The sequence below is a fragment of the Pollachius pollachius genome (genome assembly GCF_949987615.1).
Source record: "Pollachius pollachius genome assembly, chromosome: 14".
In the NCBI taxonomy this organism is placed as follows: Eukaryota; Metazoa; Chordata; class Actinopteri; order Gadiformes; family Gadidae; genus Pollachius; species Pollachius pollachius.
The window spans coordinates 17,081,534-17,100,775 of NC_136947.1; the positions used below are offsets into that span (position 1 = coordinate 17,081,534).

The window sequence follows — 19,242 nt, forward strand, 5'->3', positions numbered from 1 at the left end:
CTACAGAAATTCAACAATATATAACCATGGCATATTCCTAAATGATGTCTCACATGCTGCATTATCCACTCAAACCTACTCCATCCAGTACTTCAAAGGGCATTGATGATTTTATAGGCCTACTACAGAATCACCAATGTAGCCAACAGGAAGTGATGAACCGTTTCCTCCACAGGCTCTGAGCTCCTCAGCCACAGGAATTGTTTGTGAATAAATTCTATTATATATTAAGGACTCAGAGCAAGAGGAAAATAAATATTCTAACTTTATTTTGCTAAATTTACCATGTACATTTTATAATAGAATTGTATCGGTGTTTCACATCTCTAACAATATTTAAGATATGGAAATATTCTCAGAAGTATATTAAAAAAGCTAAACAAAAATGCTGCGTGTGTTTCTATATTCAATTGTACATTTTATAAAGGCAAAGCAGTCATATTCAGTAAAAGTATTTTATTAGAAAACAAAATGCAACAGAGCAATTACCCCAACAGCATAAATCAGGGGTAAGCATGTGGTACGAATCCCCTTCGTTGGGGGGCTCTAAGGGACAAAACTTTCTCAGACCCATTATGTACAATGCCATAGAATGTCAGGAGAAATGTCATAGAAAATTAAAATTACTTTTCAAATATCAGACTAACAGTGTTCTAAAAGTGAAAAAAAAGGCAGAAAATAAACATAAACCAATACAACAGATAGACCCAAGGAGGCCCTTTCATGTCTCTCTCTGCCAACAAATCATCTGTGGGGCAGAGTTTAAAGACTAGAACAATCAAGAACAAAAAAAAGGACTTGAATGCGATATTGCTTTAAGAGGACATCTTGTCATTGCTGTGGCTCCTTCGACGGTCTCCGTGTTTACCGTGGTCGTTGCTGGACTCTCGGTGACGATGGCTCTTCTCTTTGCTGCCGCTCTGCTTATGGGAGCGCGGCTCCCTCTCCCGGCTGTGGTCCCTCTTCCTGCTCTTCTCCTCCCCCCCGCCCTCCGTCCGGCTGCTCTTGTGCCGCTTCTCCCTGCTTCTGCTCCTGGTGGCGCGCTTGGCCTTTCTTTCCTCCCGGTGCCTGTCCCTCTCCTCCTTGTGCCGCCTATCATCTGGCTCGCCTCGGTTCTTCTTGTCCCTCGACCTCTCCCCGTCTCCACTCCGGTCCTTGTGGTGCTCCCTGTCCTTCCTCTTGCTCCTGTCGTTCTCCAACGCACCTCCATCCCTCTCCTTGTCTCTCCGCTCGCCCCTCTTCTCCCGGCTACCGCTGGGGCTCCTCCTCCGCTCGCGGTTACGGTCGTCGCTGCGGGACCTGCGTCGCTCCCCGCCACTGCCACCGCCAACCCCCCCCCCTCCTCCTCCTCCTCGTTCCCTGTCCCTATCCCCCCTGCCCTCCTTCTCTTTCCTCTGGCGGTCTCGTTCCCTCTCCAGCTCGCGGTCGAAGCTGGGTCCGTGACGCTCCCGTTCACCGTGGCGGCTGGGCGACCGAGACGGCTTTGGGGACCGCCGTGGGCTGGGGGTCCTCCGGGGGCTCCTGTGGAGACACGTTAAGACGCACGTCAGGGCAAGGCCTTCAGAGCGATCAAGGCGAAAGGCTCATTGAAGCTCTACAGCCGGGAAAGCCCGGCTGCATCACCTCGAGCGGCGGCGCTCCACTGGCCTGGCTGGTTCGGTGGGCGCCGCCTCCGCCTCCGCCTCGGGCTCCTTGGCCACGATCTTCCGCGGCCGGGCCTTCATCTGCTGGTCAATCATCTTCTGCACAGGCACCGGGATGCGGGGGAAGAGGGTGGAGAACCACTCCAGCTTGGTGAGGAAGGAGCGCAGCATCTCTCCCACCGACATCATGCAGCCTCCCCCGGCCTTGACGTCGAGCTCCTGGACGGAGAGGGGGCAGAGCCGTGCAGAATGCAGTTAGTGCACGTGTGAGCCACGGTGGTACATATCTGTTTGATGTCATGATGGCTCGCTTTAGTTGGAAGATATTTTTGTGATGACCAAATACTGAAACTTCACCTCTGTTCATCTAGCTTAATCTCTCAAATATCAGTCAAATGTGTCTGATTTGAATTGGAGAAGAAGGAATGCTCCCTAAATATCCTTTAAACGTAACTGAGTGGCATTCTCCCAAAGTCTGGATTAACAATAATTAAGTTGGCAAAAGTATTCAACCTAAAAATGAGTTGTTGAATGTCAGGCCTTTTTCCCATTCATCTCTAAAATGGACACATGCGATACCATCACCCAGCATCTGCTTTCTCATGTTGTTTACCACTGATCCTGCCCACAGTGTCAATACAGACTGGAGTATGTACGCCGGTGCACACCAGTCGAACTGAAATCAACTTTATATGGTAGAGAACAGCCGCTTTGCACTCACACACGCAAACCAACAGTGCTGAGAAACATTATCCAATTCACCTGCTGCGCAATGGGCATCTAAAGAAAAGAACAGGGGAATTAACCGATTTGGTAGGATGTCATTTGAGCAGTTTATGTATATTTCATTGGTACACCATAATAGGCCTGGTTGCACAGCCCATTAGTCAAATTAGGATTTGAAATAAGCGTATATATATCAAAAGTGAATTGTTAGAATAAACTGAATGCGCTGAAAAGATATGCATCCATCTGCATTTATCCTATTTTTTTGGTTTTCAATTGTGCAACAAGTCCTAATAACACGTCATCAAAAAGAGAGGACATGCCTTCAGATCACATTGGACTACAAGATGTTCTCTGTTTCATTCATACTCACCCCCATTAAACCAGCAGTACAGCAATGATCAAATTTAGCTATGCAACTTTACAGACTGGAGGAGAATTTAGCCAAATGAAGACAAAGGTGAGAGTCAGCTATGAGCATCACAACAAGGAAAGAACAGGGTTTTAAACATCTGCCGTGCCAATGTCGTGTCATTCATGAAGAGAAAGATCTAACTGCTAAGAGATAGAAACATTAAATCATTACCCGTGGGGACATACCTCCTCATCATCCAGGAAGCCATCGTACCAGTCCACCAGGTCGGGAGGGGGTTGAGTGTATCTGTTCATTCAAAAACATACATGTTTGATGAGGATGCCATAGGTACAACAAGGTACAACAATATATACTCAATATAGAAATATAGTGGTGTTTCCGGCTGCTATTTATTAATAATTTGAGAAAAGGATGAATGAAGAGACAATCATACCGTATGTACATGAATCCAAGTGCTCTGATGTAGGGAGAGTCTGTGTGAGTTATCAGACCCATCACCTGTTTGCGAGTCATTTTGAGCGTAAATAATTTGTACAGCAGACAGAACGCAGTGGACACAATACCACCAGTTCCTACTCCACGCACCTGAAAGGGAAATATTCAATTGTTAGTTACTTGACATGTTAAGAGAAACCACACTACTGAAAATCGACCTTATAGCCCACCTCTACTCTGCACATAACCCAAGAAACAGCTGCCTGCCAATGCAATATTAGGTGACACGCCATTCAGTAACGAAAAGGCACTCAAGTTGGAAAGTTAAAAACCACGTACTTCTCACTTACCCCTCCGCACATTCCAGTTTGACCCGCGGTCTTCCTGCTTCCTTTTTCCCATGGTTCGACGTGATTCACCTGTAGAGGGTCAATATTGGGCAGATCAGTAATGGTCATAAAGTAATAGTAGTTCATGGTTTGGCCGATACTGTACACATCGGCTGATCCAAACAAACGATTACACAACTCGCCGTTTGTTACAGTAGGTACGGTAGTACCAAAAAACAATTGGCTTTAAATCAAGGTTAAAATTACAAGGTGCAAATTGTAACGATTTACTATTGATGTAACAAGGACGAAAGACATACGGCTGGTAGCAACTCAAATCGATACAATGCAGTGCAATAACGTTAGCAGTTTACATCGTATTGAGCTAGCATTTGTCTAGCATTAGCTGCGAGATTAGCATGTTAGCATTAGCAGTGAGGTTTCAGTACCTTAAAGTAGATTTCGTCAACGACTTCATGGTATGTTTTAAGTTCATAGAGTTGAACTTTGAAATACGGCGAAGACAGGACATTAGTTAGAATCATGGGGTTGAGGTTCATAGTCTTTTCGTTACCCCATAGGGGCAATACGTTCCCATGTTTCCCAGGCGCAGTCTTGTTAATGGCCTGCTGCTGATTCCCGACGTTAGCCATGATGGCTGAACCCACGCCGCTGTCTTTACCCGCCGCGTTGGTTTCCGATTACAATCCCATCAAAACTATCTTCGATATTTGATCTTAAATGATCACCAGAAATGGATTGAATAAAGTATTTTCGATAAATAACGGCGGGAACGGCGCGGTGCTTAGTGCTGCAATGAGAGCGGCGGGTCGACCGGAGTGCTGCAGTGGTCTGTTGCTGAACGTAACGTGTGCGTCACCCCAGTACGTCCCAAAACGTGACCCCGCCCACTGAATGGATTTGGACCAGTTTAGCGCCGTTATTTTTAAATAAAAAAATAAAACAGTTAAAACATTATATCAAATATTGTAAATGGGGTCTGTAGGCCTAATTCTCCAAGGGTTTCCGAAGTAAAAAACGAATTGCATAATAAAACTATTTCTTAATTCATCTTACAACACTTAAGGCTAGTATGTCAAATATTTTACTAACTAGCTATTATGGTTGTGCATCCTGGAAATGATGCATTTCACGTACTCTGTATTCAGTATAAGCTATCACTTTTCAATTAAACTATCCAGTATATCTATAAATTATCTACCACGCTTGGATTCCTGCATTGCATCTTTTTTTTTTTTAAATACTTCACTTTAACACCTGTACATATTTAGGTTAATGTAGGATGGAAGGCTAATTTATGACCACCACCAGTCGACCTATGTCACGTTTTTGTCTATTTAGGCCTATAAAGCTTTTACTCATATATCGCAAAAGTAGTGTAAAATAATACTTTCATAGTACGAGAGAAGGGCTGTTTAATTATTCTGAATTAAACTTGTAGGTCACAAAGCAAATAAACAACAAAGACGACATAAAAAAAGCATTTTTATTACCTGGATTGTCATTCTTTGCCAACTGAGATTAACATCTACAATAATATACAGCCTTTGAAAACAATTCAAATGCATTTTAGACAAAAGAAAAAAGAGTACCTTGTCCAGAACCACTACCTTGAAAATAAATAAGTCATTTAAAAAATAGAATTTAAGGGCCAATACTAACATCCTGTGGATTATACTGAAACACAAGGAAAACATAGCATAAAATTATTTTCAGAAAGTGGTAGGGACCATTATACACTGACCTGAATACATTCCTGCACTGAAAAAAAGACAAAGTGTGCGTTTGATACCATTAGAATATTTAGAACAGAAGTGGATTTGTCCACCACAATGTGGAGGGCGCTGCCATCCGTGGCTAATGACTAATTGCAAAAATAGAGCATGTTCTTTTTGTTTGATTCTTATACAGACAAAACAAATTAATTGCATAAATATATGCAAGTCTTCTGAAATTGGGTAGCCATCAATCTTTTTTTAATGGCTATCCTTACTGGTATGATTTTTGTATAAATTATAATTTCAGGATTTTGGGGAAGAGGTAAAATATTTAAACTGACAGCTAAACATGCACAATGGATACTCTAACCATTCTAAGATGGAGGCTTGAATGCCACAGTAGGAAAGGCCAGCCTTCCCCTTCAATGGGTCCTCACCTGCAAATCAGCATTTTATTTAGTGAACAAGTTGACTATTCAGTGAGAGCACTCAATGATGATTCTCCACTGCTTTGCTTAAGGAACTACTTACGTGCTTCCTAAATCTCGGTTCTACTTCCTCTGTCTTGGTCAGACAAGAGACCAATATCAACGTAGGCGCATGTTCACCAACGTTGAGGAACTTTTAACATCTTTGTCAGTATAAGGTTCTTATGAAAAATGAAACCAGCATCTTTTCAACCCCATGTCAGTTGCAAACAGTAGATGAAGAAACAAAGTTTCTTGTATAGCAAAACCATTTACCATATCAAATAGTACCCAACAGTACATATACCCCATGTCTTTGTGCTTTCAAACAGTAACAAACTATTTACAAAATAGTCTTAAAACCCTGTATAGCTTGATCATATTAGTAACTGTTTTCTTCGCACTTTTTCCGCACAGGGATAGACAGTAGTTAAAAAGTGCAATAACAAAAAAAACATTTAATCTCAGTTTGAGCAGGCTTCCGGACATGTTTTCACTTCATGAACACTAGTGAGCTCCCCATGTCCAGATCCTGATGAAAGTTTTTTCTTTTTTTTACTCTGAAGTCAGGCTAGAGTTGGATCTCGAGTTGGCTAAGTCCCTCTCGAGCATCTGCAGCTAGGCACCTTGTCTGACAAACACATGCTTTCCAGAGTCTAGCGCTTGATCACCACCTGCTCGAAGGCCCCAGCCCCCGCCCTGAAAGAGAACCACAGTGGGCCACGGATAAACAGACAGATTTCAAGCAGGGCTCTAAAGCCTGGAGCAAATGCAGAATTCCTGTGGCATTAATGTCTGCTCTACTTGCTTTTTGTCCCGCACATGCATGCCATTTGTAATACTATAAAATCATAGATGGATTGAACTTGTGTTATCATTATGGAGGAGTAGGTTACATCATATAACACATACCGTGTGTGTTGGCTTCCCAAAGCTGTGCTGCCCCCAGGACCCACAAACAACCTGAGCCCCTCCTCTGTAGCAACACAAACACACAACACAAACACAAAGAGAGAAAGAGACAATTTGACATTAATAACAATATAAAAGGCTAATCCACATAAGGAAACAAATATCACTATCCAACTACAATGCACTATTAAGTAACAACACCAGTGTAGTGCATGGTCTTATTATCCATCTGTTGTTGTAACTCTACTCCCTATGTATGTGCTTAATCAACAGCACTGATATCTCTTCCATCACAAGCACAAGCACAGTGTCCCCTTGGTGTGATTTCAGAATGTAGCATGTTACCGACTGCCACACCCAGGAGTCTAAGAGATCAGATATTCATGTACCCTCTGCGCTGGAGTCCAGGAAGCCCTGACTGAAGTCCTGGCTCTGGAGGATCTTCTCGATGATGTCATCGGCGTCCACCCGGGTGGCGTCCACTCTCTTCAGCTGGTTCTCCATTGAGTTCTGTTTGAAGGGGTGCCTGGTGGGTGCGTGGGTGGGTGGGGGGAGGGGGAGGGAAAGTCATGCTGAAGCCTGGGCGTAGATGCGTCACATGAAATACAATAGTGGAAACAAGCTTGCATAATGTGATAAACCTCGGCGCGATTTGGCGCGGTTTTATCTATAATAAAAGAGAGAGGGTTCAATACATCGCTTTCTAAGCAGGGGTTAGATCATGTACTTTGAAGGCAAGTGATGAGGCAATAAAATTTGTATCATCTCCCCAATCTCATTAATAATTATCACCGTATACCAAGCAAAAACATCATGTTTGACCTGCTGCGTGTGAGACAGATGAGACTGTGTTACCTTGGAGGCCTGGCCGGGGTGGAGGGTTTCTCGGCAGCACGGCCGGGGCTGAGCGGGGTGGATGGAGAGGACCTGCTGTCCCTGTCGGCCCGCTCTGTCCCCGGCTGCTCGCTGGACTCCATGATGCTGCCGATGCCCGTGGAGGCGGACTCCCCGGACGGGTTGCGGCGGTGACCCAGCTCTGTTGGGCTGGAGGAGCGGGAGTGGTTGGTGCTGTACCCTGGGGGGGATGGCGTGAGAGAGCGAGAGGAAAGGGAGCAAGGTTATTTTTGAAAGAGAAAGTTTGAGACAGACAGACAGACAGACAGACAGACAGACAGACAGATAGACAGACAGACAGACAGTGTGTGTACCTGAGATCTTTGAATGCTGGCTAGTATAGCTGGAAGTCCTGGAGTGAGTAAGGCGCATGAGTTCATCTGGGACTGAACTGCTTTCTAAAGTGGACGAAACAGATCATATTCATTCTATACAACACTTACTTTAAAGAATATTCAATGTCATACCCAGATTTGCTAATTTTGTAATCCGGAAAAACAATGACACAGTATGAGAACATTATTCTGTCAATCATCAGGACAAATAATTTATGTTTTCTTGTCTTTCTATTATTTCTTGTAGTTTTTGTGGCCGTGACTCCATGTTTTTCAGCACTAGCAGAACAGGTTTGTGAATCACGACTTGTACGCACCACTCATATGCTGGGGCAAGTGAACGTCCCCTCCCTTTCGGGCTTCCTCCAGGCACTCAGTGTGTGGGAAACCTAGGACCGTGGCAGTAGATGCAGGCCTGGGGGGAAAACACATGGGAGGGGTGTGGACTTATTTAGAGGAGAAGGTTTGGTCAGGCAGGCGAAGACACACCATTCATTATCTTACTATTATTGAGAGGACTCTTACACACACAGTGACTAAAATACACGCAAATACTAAACCAACCTACAACTTTTTTATAAATCTTTGAGCAGAATAGCAGCCAAATTGCTAGTGGCGTAAACCGACTGTGTATAATTTGGCAATCTAGGATCAGTTTTATCTACAAGAACAAGAGGGGACATTCCTAAATAACTAAATTGAGGAATGTCTTAGGGCTCAGCTGAAGGAAGGATGAAAGGATGAATTCCATGTTTAGACCAGTGAGAATGTCTGACGAAGAATTAAAGGGAGGGTTGAAAAATACTTCCACAGACATTCATACAACAAAGGAGGAATGGCATGAGCCAGCCAGAGCCTTTCCTCTTTACTCTCCTGTTGAGCCTCCACGCAATATGAGCAAAGCAATAACCTGAAAGAATAGTGCTTCTCCTTTAATAGGTTACACATTAACCATCGCCTAGACAACAGAGTGTGTTATGAGAACAAGGTGTTGGTCATGAATGGGTTGAGGGTAAATACTGTGTCAGGGGAATAGAAAAGACGGAATGGTTGACACACTAAGCTCTAGCCACACCGTGCTGCAATGCCGTTGGTGACTAATCACCCCATAACTGCAGGGAATAGCCTGCTATTGCGTATGTCTTCCAAATTCATCTTATCTTATCATATAATATGGGCAGTCTCACGTTCATGCTTGCTTTGATTAACAATGAGTCAATCAAGGCCATACCAGTTGACAAGAAATATGCAAAGTAACACAAGTAATACCAAGTCTTATCAGCACTTAGGTGTGCTTCTGATTATATATTAGACAGGATGTGAAGATGCAGCTTCCTGTACTCACTATATTCAGATTGTGGAGAGTGAAATCCTCTACAGCACTTCCTCAAACACTACAGCACACCTCAAATACCATAATCTCAATTTTGGTCTAAAAATTTAAACCAGATTTCCACATGTATAGACAGACAGACAGACAGACAGACAAACAGACGGTGTTACAGCACAGCAGTAACACTGTCTGTAAATATTCATACTAGATGTTGAACATTAAAACATTTAATAAATTCAATGTGTTCTTACGTTTTAAAGCATGGGTCTCCCGACATTAGTTGTGTGGTGATAACAACCTGTAACAAAAGGTGACTGATTTAGCAGCTTTACTTTGAAGTAACACGTCAAGGGTAAGATATCTATGCTTAATGTGCTTAATATCTGAGAATAGGTTTTTTGAGGGATCGTTCCACATATTCTCAATGACATTTCAGGGCCATAGGCATGACAAACAGAGACATGCCAGAACATTGCCATGAGCATTACATCACGGTTGTCCAAGTTACCTTCATTTGCAATTATATGTTTACTTGTAATGCTGATTTCGCATTTTCCTCACATCAAGAAACGGTGATTTAGTTGAGGGAGGAAGCAACTGAATGCCTTGTACCGGATCAGGGTCATTACAAGTCATACCTTCCCTCCTAGCCATTCTCAGTAGATTCTGGGTAGCGGTTCACATGTGCGCACCTTGAGAATGGAGTTGTCCTGTCGGGTGTTCTTAGTGTCGTAGCCCTCCAGTAGACAGCGCCGCGTGGTGCTGCCCGATCCAGCAAACTCGGAAAGGTTCAAGTCGGCAAAGCCCAGCTGTAAAGGGTTCACAAGAGATGGGGACCCATTAATAAAACCCTAACATATTAGGTGGAAGCTTCATGTCAGACTGATTTATTAAAGCATTATGAATGGCTGGGTATTTTTCAGGTTTGTTATTATTCAACATTGTGAAAGTTATCACTGAAAGCAATAAGTAACCAACACCGGAAAGAGGAATTGTAAAAAAAAAAAAATCAGGCTGGCTTACCGCACCTAACTAAGGAGACCTTCAACCACCCTTGCCCACAGTGTATCATGGTTTTATGATTCAAATCATGTTGTTATCATGGTGTGTTTTTGTGATATGAATACCAGCTTATCTCTTTGCCCGATAGTTTTTATTTGAAGAATGATTTTAAAAGTCTTAAGATTGTAACATTACCTTTACGAAAGTCTTCCCTCCCTTCATTTCCTAAAATAAGAACAAGAAAACATGTGAGTGGAGTCCCCTTTCTCTGTCTGTGAGTCAGTTGACTTCAAATGTCACCGTTTAATTGTATTGAAGGTCTATTTATTCTTATAGCCCACACATTTATGCACTTTGTGCCAGAAAATGATTCCCTAGCAATTATGGTTTTTCTATGATATATATAATCAATGATATATATCATGGTGAAATGAACGAAAAGGTTAATATAACGGTTAATATAAATATAATATTTGAATATAACGGATATTGAAGAAACATATTAAAGTGTGCTAGTCCGTTGCAATGCCCACTTGAAGACATGCTGTGATATGTCAATGGGATTAATAATACAATGCAATACAAAATAATAACATTTTTTCGTTAGCGGTGAACTCCAAAAAAAACCAATCCATGTTGCGATTACCTTGCGCACAGACACTCGACACACACATGGATCTAGTACACCTGTCCCAGCGTTGGCACTCATCTTGCACACAAATGACAACTTCTTCTTCCAGTACACACAGTTAGCCTGGACCGTCTCCCTGGGAGCAAAAATAATAAAACATATGAAAGATTAACTTGGACCGTGGAAGAGTTAACACAACGTCATTAATTATTCGCTGTAGATACAGCTCTGCCTATGCAATATTATGAATCTGAGCACATTTGACATATTTAACTTGGATGTCAATTCAAAAATGTACGGTACAAGAATGGAAGGGGGCTTGTGTTTGAGCAAGATTAGGGACCAGAGAATAATGTTTACAGAGTTGGAAATCCAGGCAGTTGCCATAGCAAAGTCGTGTGAGGGACAAAAGTTAGTGTTTGGCATGTGTTTCAGCTGTGTGCCTATTTTTCCAGAGTGACTAACACTATGCCTCTAAGATTTGCCAAAGGGTAGGCCTATTTGTTTTAAATAATGTAGAAACAGACTGATTAAAGAAGCCGTTGGGTTGAATATATTTTTTGTTCTGATCAACAGGAGGGTTTCTAACATTTCTAGGTGTTCATGCTTAAAGGAAGGAAAATTAAGATGAGGTGGAATCAATGTTTTGTCATGCGTTCAATATGCTTAATCCATGATGAGGTCAACGATGGAAACAAAGACGTCAAGTGTCTTTCTTTCCTTTATCACACATTGATTGACTGATCATTGATTTTGAGAACTCTTCAATGCATACATTTTGTTTCTGTTTTCAATAATAACGTATATCCTTACCCATGAGCATGGCAAAGATGATTAGACCTAAAATGTTTCTAATTGGTTAAACAACTCTAAAGTAGATCCATAACATACATAGTCAACATAGCGACACAATAACAATAGGCCTTCTCCTAAGAATGTAGGATATTCCGATTTAAATCGCTCAGACTCTTAGATAAGACCAAAACTAAAACTGAGACAGAAACACTTTCACTTATTGCATTACGTTGTTTTTGAACAGCAAGCGGTGAAGCCAACTAGTGACTATAAATAGTGTCTTACCGAGAGGACTCCGCTGAAAAGCCACCATCTATCAGCCTAACTTTACAGAATAAAACTCCGTTCACGAAGGGAACTGAGGAGAGATCGTCTAGCTCAAACACCACTCTGAATTTGAACTTCTTTTTCTTCATCAGAATAAACGACATAATCGATCAGCTCCAAGGGAAAGACGAGCGACACGTTCACCGCGGACAGCTGTACAGTTTACTGTCGCTCACGACAGCTCTGTGACTCCGAGCAGCTCTCGGCTCTCTCGGCTCTCAAGGCACGTAACCACGCAACTCGCACGCACCCTCCATTCAAAATGAGCAACAACCACATGATGGCCGAAGGAAATATATGACGTTGTGAGAAGTCTTCATGTGATTGGAAGTTTAAACTAGGCGGTTTCGTGTTGAGTGTTGACAACAAAAAAAAACCTAAGCATCGTTGGGATTTCTTTAATAGGTCCATGGATTTCACCAGTGTTCATCATTGTTATATATTAAACATCTATAGGCCTATAATACAGGAACAAATGTACAAAAATGGGATATATTATATAATCTGATGCGATATATATATATATACATATATATATATATATTATATTGCATCATAATAACAATTGTTGTAAGATTACTTTAAATAATCAGGCAGGCCTATAACGACTCGAGACCTTCATTTAATGTGATAAATTGGAACATATAACTAGATCACATCTGCAAATCAGAAAAACAAATAACTTAAAATAATTACAATTTCAATATGTTGAAACGTCGCCCTCTACTGACAAAAAAATACAAAGCCCTAATTTAAATATAAATATGACGTTTAATATATAGGCTATACAGGATAGGACATTACATTTATCCTGATCTCCTGTGGTGTTGCATTGATAATATACATCTTAAAAACAAAAAAAAGGTTTTTGTAAGGGGTAAAGAGACAAATGATGATAAAGAGAGAGATGACGCTTGCCTAGTTTTCGGCTGTTTCCGTACAGCGGGAAAGGCTACGTAGCCTACGCCCCGCCCTCCAGTATTGCAGTTCCCTGCGACCCTCCTGAATCCGTCTTAAGCCTGGAAGACGACTGTGTTGTATGGGGATGTTTACAGCAATTCGGCTAATTGCAAACGAGTGTATTTCGAACGACGGGTGCAGACCAAATTTGCTAGAGGCGCGCCCGGTTTGAAGGATGAATTGATAACTTTGCTTCTTCAAATTTTCGCTCAGGACATCTTGCTGCAACATTGTCACGACACTTTCTACAATGTATCAGACATTGCATACGTGTTTACTCAGAAAGGCACGGTGTTGGGATGCTGATAGTCAAAAGACATACCAAGAGCTGTTCGACAAGCTTGATGCCAACAAAGATGGGAAGGTGGATGTGGCTGAATTAAGAACGGGCCTAGCTGCTATGGGCATATTCCGCAAAGGGGCTGCACAGGTAAAACTATGCGCAAACAGGTTCCACAACTATCTGTGTGTGTCGCTGTCTGTGTCTGTGTGTGTATTTGTGAGAGTGTGTGTGTGCATCGGTGTGCGTGTGCGTGTGCGTGTGTGTGTGTGTGGCTGTGTGTGTGTGGCTGTCTGTGTTTTTGTTTCAAACATTTTGGAGTAGGTACTTCGATTTGGTGGAAACAGAACAGTTACATTTTTTTACATAGAAAATCGTATCGTCTGGTGACAAAAACCAAGATGGGAGCCTGGACTTCAGCGAGTTCACTAAATACCTGAAAGAGCACGAGAAGAAACTGCGCCTGACATTCAAAAGCCTGGACAAAAACAACGATGGTAAGGTATACATGAAACGCATGTTGAACACACATGTTGACTTCTAATCGTTACACTACAAACAATTTCTAATTCTCTATGTTAATGTTCTTTTTTTGGTACGAACAATGCAGAACTCCCTGTATGTCAATGTATATATATTGCTACATAAAAGGATGCACGTTGAATATCGGTGCCTTGTATAACCTAGGACGAATCGATGCCACTGAAATCCAGCAGTCCCTTTCTGAGTTGGGCATGTCTGTATCCAAAAAAGATGCCCAGAAGATATTACAGAGGTATCTATAAATGTATATCCGTTATACACCGATAGCAGTTGCCATCCAGTCTATTCATTATAGTGTGTGTGTGTGTGTGTGTGTGTGTGTGTGTGTGTGTGTGTGTGTGTGTGTGTGTGTGTGTGTGTGTGGGTGGCCAGCATGGACATCGATGGGACCATGATGGTGGACTGGAATGAATGGCGGGAACACTTCCTCTTCAACCCCGCCCACAACCTGGACGACATCATACACTACTGGAAACACTCTTCGGTAAAGACAAAAAGCCCCGCCTATGTCCATCAGAAAAAGACAAAGTCTTTCAAACCATGGCCAATAGCCTTCAGCCTAAAACTGATAAAACATGTCTTTACCTGACAGCCGACCAATTAAAGGCAGCTTCAGAAGTACTGTCCTAGTTTATTGTGGGTTGGTAACACCTTAGTGAATTTCTCATATTCTCATGTCCTCCCCCCAGCTACCTCCCACAATTCACAAGTCTGTCATTTTAGGTCTTTCCAGTAGCGTCGCACCTGGTACATTTACGATTTTGAATCACAATAGGTAGACAGCAGGACTAGTGTCCCTATTATGTGGCTGCAGTTTATCTGAACGAGTATAAAGCTCCCAAGTACAAAGGTTGAGTCACCTCAAAATCTTGAGATTAGGATTTCATAAGCAGAACCTTGCTGCATTGTTTTCCTAACAGTCACCCTATTTGTTCATTAGGGTTGGCTCCTCAGATTAGAAGGTGGGGTTGTATCATTTATGGGAGAAGGCTGCCTGTCAATAAACATCCCACAGAATCATTAGATTTTGCGATTAGTAAGTGTGTGTTTTTGCAGGTTTTGCCTTCAACGCTGTTGACATACTTTGACACTCTAACTCTGATTTGTGCTCATGTTGCTTTGTCCATGTGTGTCAACCTAAATAAGAAGAACCCTATTCTATCGAGTTCATATAAAAGAAATAGAGAAAACAATAAAATAATCCTAAATAGCTCAAATGATCTTTTGTCATATTTATAACCCTTACCGGCCATGCGTTGAGTTTTATGTCTTTTTGGAAGAATGGCCCTTTTCTGATACCTGACCCAATCTCCACAACTCCCCAACTCCCCCCAAGCTGTAATGTGTGGCGTCCCTCCTCACCAGGTGCTGGACATAGGCGACAGTCTGGCCATCCCGGACGAGTTCACGGAGGAGGAGAAGACCTCTGGGATCTGGTGGAAGCAGCTGGCGGCCGGGGCTGTGGCTGGGGCCATCTCTCGCACTGGCACCGCCCCTCTGGACCGGATGAAGGTCTTCATGCAGGTGGAGCATTGAAATCACACAGCTGCCCTGCAAATCAGCCTTGTTTCACCTGTGTATGAACATCCCATTTTATCATCGTGTGATATAAGCCATTGCAGTCCATTTAAAAAAATCAACCCTAGTGACCCAGACAGACCCACCGACCAGCCCGAGGGAATGTACCCACCAGTAGGCTAATCTATCATAATACATCTGGGTTGTGTTGGAGACTCCAACGTGTGATGTCCAAAACAGTACAATTTGTAAATGGCTTGTAATGACTAATCAACACCACACCTAATGGTGAAATAGTGTCCCTTTAAACAAGTTGATTTTGTTCATCTTGAGTGTGTCCGTTGTTTGACGGCCTCTGTGTCTGGGCTGCAGGTTCACTCCTCGAAAACACACCGCATCAGCCTCTCTGGGGGCTTCAAGCAGATGATCAAGGAGGGCGGAGTCACCTCGCTGTGGAGGGGGAATGGAGTGAATGTGTTGAAGATCGCTCCAGAGACCTCCATTAAATTCATGGCTTATGAGCAAGTAAGACCAAGTCTGTGTGTTTGTGGGGGTTCCGTGATGTGTGTCTTTATGGGTGAGCGTAGACCTACATAATCAATCATTCATTTTTGTAAAGTTTGCTTAAAATATATTGAATTGTCTCCGGCAGTATAAGAAGTTGTTGTCTTCAGAGGGCAGCAAGGTGGAGATACACCAGAGGTTTATGGCTGGGTCTCTGGCCGGGGCCACGGCACAGACAGCACTCTACCCCATGGAGGTAAGGCCTCTGAGGCATCTGATGCATCCTGACCCTACTCTAGGATCATTCGATCCCTCTTCCTCTTGCGTCTCTGTTTTCATCCTGTTTTCTACAAATCCATTGCATGATCTCCATAATCAGTGCGTCTGGCTGGACCAGTTTGCATTTTGATCTTGATGAGTCCCCAGAAAGTTTGAAACGCTTTCTTTACAGACTATGAACATTGTATTGAGTTCTGCGTTAAGAAACTACTACTTTATCCTGTTTTCAGCTGGTGCTTCCGAAATGCTAATCCCTAAACAAATAGAAGTTGAGCCAGTAGGCATATTTTGTTCCTACTTACAATATATTTACATGGTGTGACTACTGCATTCAACTTAAGCAAACACACAATGCACAGAGAGCTGGTCTGAGTGTTGTAAAAAAGCTCCTTGTTATTTGAGAACCTGTGGGGAACGCAGCCGTTGTAGAGTGTACAACACAGAATATTGTAAACACAGGTGACTGAGGCACATCAACAGAAAGAAAGTAATGCATTCACTGCCTTTGTCATTAGATATACTGTATTTGAAGAAAAAAATTGGACAAATTAATGAATAGGTATTACTATTCATCATATTTCATGAGGTTAATATGCTAATAATGATTAATTTAAATATTTATTGGTAATCTGTGTTTTTTTTCTTGTTGCTAAGTTGATGAAGACCAGATTGACTCTGAGGAAAACAGGGCAGTTTTCAGGGATGTTTGACTGTGCAAAGACCATCCTCCACAAAGAGGGTGTCAAGGCTTTCTATAAGGGCTACCTTCCTAATTTATTGGGCATCATTCCATACGCTGGCATTGACCTCGCTGTGTATGAGGTAAGCTCACCCTGTCGATGACATTTCAAAATAAAGTGCACTCATTTTAATTAAGTAATATTTGGAATGCATCAACCCCTAAATCATGGGCCATGTGAATGCAAATTGCTTACGAAGCAGTTTTACTATAACAGTGCAATTCTCTATATTGGCTTTATTCCCTTGTGTCTCAGAGTCTCAAGAATGCCTGGTTGTCCCACTATGCCAAAGACACGGCCAACCCCGGTATACTGGTTTTGCTCGGCTGTGGAACCATCTCCAGTACATGTGGTCAGCTGGCTAGCTACCCCCTAGCACTCCTACGCACACGCATGCAAGCTCAGGGTCAGTACTCATATTTTGGCAACAGTGCTAAATGGTAGCACAATAGTACAGGCAAGGGTATATATTGTTGTGGGAAGTAGTCATCCATATTAATGGGTGACTGGATGGATAATCTATTTTTGATCAAACTTTGATTGAACAATTTAATCATTTAGACAATGCTATTATCCCTTTTAGATAGTGTACATTAGATCTGAGACAATTTCTGAACTATTTATCTTTTTGATTCTTCAGCCACTCTGGATCCGTCCGACCAGCCGACTATGAGCCAGCTTGTGAAGAGAATCATGGTCAAAGATGGATTCTTTGGACTCTACAGGGGCATCCTGCCTAACTTCATGAAGGTCATCCCCGCAGTCAGCATTAGTTATGTGGTGTATGAATACATGAAGACTGGTTTAGGGATCGCCAAGTGATATTTCAAATCAATTGGAAGTTATAGGTCTTATATTTAAGGATTCCAAAATGACAGAGAGTGAACCATGCGTTAAGAGCCAAGAACATTTTATCGCTACTGTAAAAGGAACAAGAATCATGATGTTTTTTTCAATTTTTGGTAACCCAAGCAGGGGTTGTTTGGTTGGAATGCATGCGTTTAAATGGTTGACATTTTAAATTAATGCCATTCCCTTGTGAGCAGTCTCAAAGAATATATACCAATAGAATATACCAATACATTGTGCAATAGGATCCTATAGTTGTGAAGCATTGTTTTTCTTCAAGGAAGTTTGTCGGATTGGCGCTTGTCCAGGGGGCTAAGTTTCAAATTAAGTTTCAACTTAATTTGAATAATATTCACACCATCACACCAGCTCCTGGTTCGCTCTTTTGAACACCCCATTTTGTGTTTTAAAATATACAGTAATTCCAAATTATTCTCAGAATTGTGGGGATGACAGGGTGTTGACCAAAAATCTGAAATAAGATATTTGTAATTCTGAAAAATACAACAGATTAATACTCATTTTATTTTTGTGGAAAAAATATTCCAATGCTCTTGAGACTACTAAACTTTTATTATTGACTTATTTATGTATGAGCTATGATATGAATTAATCTTGCAGAAACACTGAACAGAGTTAAGATAATCTTATCTTCACAAGCAAAGAAAGCAAAGAAATCCAACATGATTTTAATTATTCTTAATAGGGTTAGATCATTATCATTTCTGTATCCTTTGTTTTGACTTTTGGCTGTTTGTGTATGCATTTTCAAGTACATGTTTTTACTAATGCATGTCAACACGTTCAGTGTAGCAATGCGAAACAAACCGCAATGGCTCATCTGAATGTTTTTAAACTATTTAATGTGCCTTAAATTCACTCAATGCGTCACCATTTTGTGGCATTGAGTGTTTTGATGGGTACTATGTTTACAATTTCAGACATTAGATGTACATTTAATTTACAGTGTTTATTTACAATGTCTATGCTGTTACCATGCAACTTCAAGAAAACCAATTCGCTTCCAGGTTGTTGTCGTGCTTGTGAATGTAAGTATCTGACTGAATTGCAAAGAAAATGTTCAATTTCTGTAATGTATGAGTGTGTGTCGCACTGACCAAAAGATGTGAGCTACTAGATCAATCCCATTTAAAAGAAAAAACAATTCTTTTTTTAATTGAAAATTGGATTATGCTTTCAATATCTGTATGTTCTGGGGTTGAGAAGGTAGACCTCTTGAGCCTATTTTAAAATGGCTTTGATAGTTGTTGAGCATGTTGATAGAATAATCAAGGATCACAGACCACTGTATGTATGATGAGGTATGACGTCTGCAGGGTCTACAATGACCCTTGGCCCATTTCTATTGGAATCATTAGAACATAATGATAAATGTGTGTAAATGTGTATGCATGTCAAAGACTGCCTCAACAGTTGTATTTTAATACTTAAAATACAAATAAAACCTAAACCCGAAATAAAATATATTATACAATGTTGTTGATTTGATGAGGTTATTGTTTAATGAAATTGTAGACTCAAAAAGGATGTGAAGGCAGAGCTGTTACGTATTTACATTGTTTGTATAGTTGATTGCCCAATGGGTTCGTGTCAATGGTTCGTGC

General features: G+C 41.7%; 3 protein-coding genes across 6 annotated transcripts; 1 reads left to right on the forward strand and 2 right to left on the reverse strand.

The window, feature by feature from the left end:
• Nucleotides 1-450: 450 nt before the first annotated feature.
• On the reverse strand, nucleotides 451-4,354 carry prpf38b (pre-mRNA processing factor 38B). Of its 4 annotated transcripts, none has more exons than XM_079750378.1 (7): nucleotides 3,959-4,354; nucleotides 3,531-3,599; nucleotides 3,179-3,330; nucleotides 2,970-3,030; nucleotides 2,406-2,423; nucleotides 1,648-1,862; nucleotides 451-1,521 (listed from the first exon to the last, which is right to left on the reverse strand). In XM_079750378.1, the coding sequence occupies exons 1-7, from the start codon at nucleotides 4,160-4,162 to the stop codon at nucleotides 816-818; spliced, it is 1,425 nt and encodes a 474-aa protein (XP_079606504.1). In that variant the 5' UTR covers nucleotides 4,163-4,354; the 3' UTR covers nucleotides 451-815. The 4 variants fall into 4 exon arrangements, with proteins under 4 accessions (XP_079606504.1, XP_079606502.1, XP_079606505.1 ...); XM_079750376.1 differs by having other exon boundaries at nucleotides 1,624-1,862; XM_079750379.1 differs by having other exon boundaries at nucleotides 1,624-1,862; nucleotides 3,520-3,599; nucleotides 3,959-3,977.
• Nucleotides 4,355-4,998: 644 nt separating this feature from the next.
• Nucleotides 4,999-12,134, reverse strand: eeig2a (EEIG family member 2a). The gene is made up of 11 exons (XM_079750383.1): nucleotides 11,903-12,134; nucleotides 10,838-10,958; nucleotides 10,387-10,416; nucleotides 9,882-9,998; nucleotides 9,441-9,487; nucleotides 8,174-8,271; nucleotides 7,836-7,919; nucleotides 7,483-7,702; nucleotides 7,017-7,153; nucleotides 6,628-6,691; nucleotides 4,999-6,414 (listed from the first exon to the last, which is right to left on the reverse strand). Exons 1-11 carry the CDS (start codon nucleotides 12,046-12,048, stop codon nucleotides 6,372-6,374), a joined length of 1,107 nt encoding a protein of 368 aa, XP_079606509.1. The 5' UTR covers nucleotides 12,049-12,134; the 3' UTR covers nucleotides 4,999-6,371.
• Nucleotides 12,135-12,977: 843 nt separating this feature from the next.
• Nucleotides 12,978-19,112, forward strand: LOC307085549 (mitochondrial adenyl nucleotide antiporter SLC25A24-like). The gene is made up of 10 exons (XM_079750380.1): nucleotides 12,978-13,334; nucleotides 13,555-13,681; nucleotides 13,872-13,959; nucleotides 14,100-14,211; nucleotides 15,093-15,251; nucleotides 15,618-15,770; nucleotides 15,898-16,005; nucleotides 16,683-16,850; nucleotides 17,024-17,174; nucleotides 17,409-19,112. The coding sequence occupies exons 1-10, from the start codon at nucleotides 13,155-13,157 to the stop codon at nucleotides 17,588-17,590; spliced, it is 1,428 nt and encodes a 475-aa protein (XP_079606506.1). The 5' UTR covers nucleotides 12,978-13,154; the 3' UTR covers nucleotides 17,591-19,112.
• The last annotated feature ends 130 nt before the right edge of the window (nucleotides 19,113-19,242 follow it).

What these genes read in the sequence shown, in the direction of transcription:
- prpf38b (XM_079750376.1), bottom strand. Translation starts at nt 4,162, where the DNA reads ATGGCTAACGTCGGGAATCAGCAGCAGGCCATTAACAAGACTGCGCCT. An exon ending in AAACTGGAATGTGCGGAGGG is followed by an intron (nt 3,331 to 3,530) that starts GTAAGTGAGAAG and finishes TTTCCCTTTCAG; the next exon opens with GTGCGTGGAGTAGGAACTGG. An exon ending in CTTGGATTCATGTACATACG is followed by an intron (nt 3,031 to 3,178) that starts GTATGATTGTCT and finishes TTGAATGAACAG; the next exon opens with ATACACTCAACCCCCTCCCG.
- eeig2a (XM_079750383.1), bottom strand. Translation starts at nt 12,048, where the DNA reads ATGTCGTTTATTCTGATGAAGAAAAAGAAGTTCAAATTCAGAGTGGTG. An exon ending in TTTTCAGCGGAGTCCTCTCG is followed by an intron (nt 10,959 to 11,902) that starts GTAAGACACTAT and finishes TTTTGCTCCCAG; the next exon opens with GGAGACGGTCCAGGCTAACT. An exon ending in CCAGCATTCAAAGATCTCAG is followed by an intron (nt 7,703 to 7,835) that starts GTACACACACTG and finishes CATCCCCCCCAG; the next exon opens with GGTACAGCACCAACCACTCC.
- LOC307085549 (XM_079750380.1), top strand. Translation starts at nt 13,155, where the DNA reads ATGTATCAGACATTGCATACGTGTTTACTCAGAAAGGCACGGTGTTGG. An exon ending in TTGACCTCGCTGTGTATGAG is followed by an intron (nt 16,851 to 17,023) that starts GTAAGCTCACCC and finishes CTTGTGTCTCAG; the next exon opens with AGTCTCAAGAATGCCTGGTT. An exon ending in CACACGCATGCAAGCTCAGG is followed by an intron (nt 17,175 to 17,408) that starts GTCAGTACTCAT and finishes TTGATTCTTCAG; the next exon opens with CCACTCTGGATCCGTCCGAC.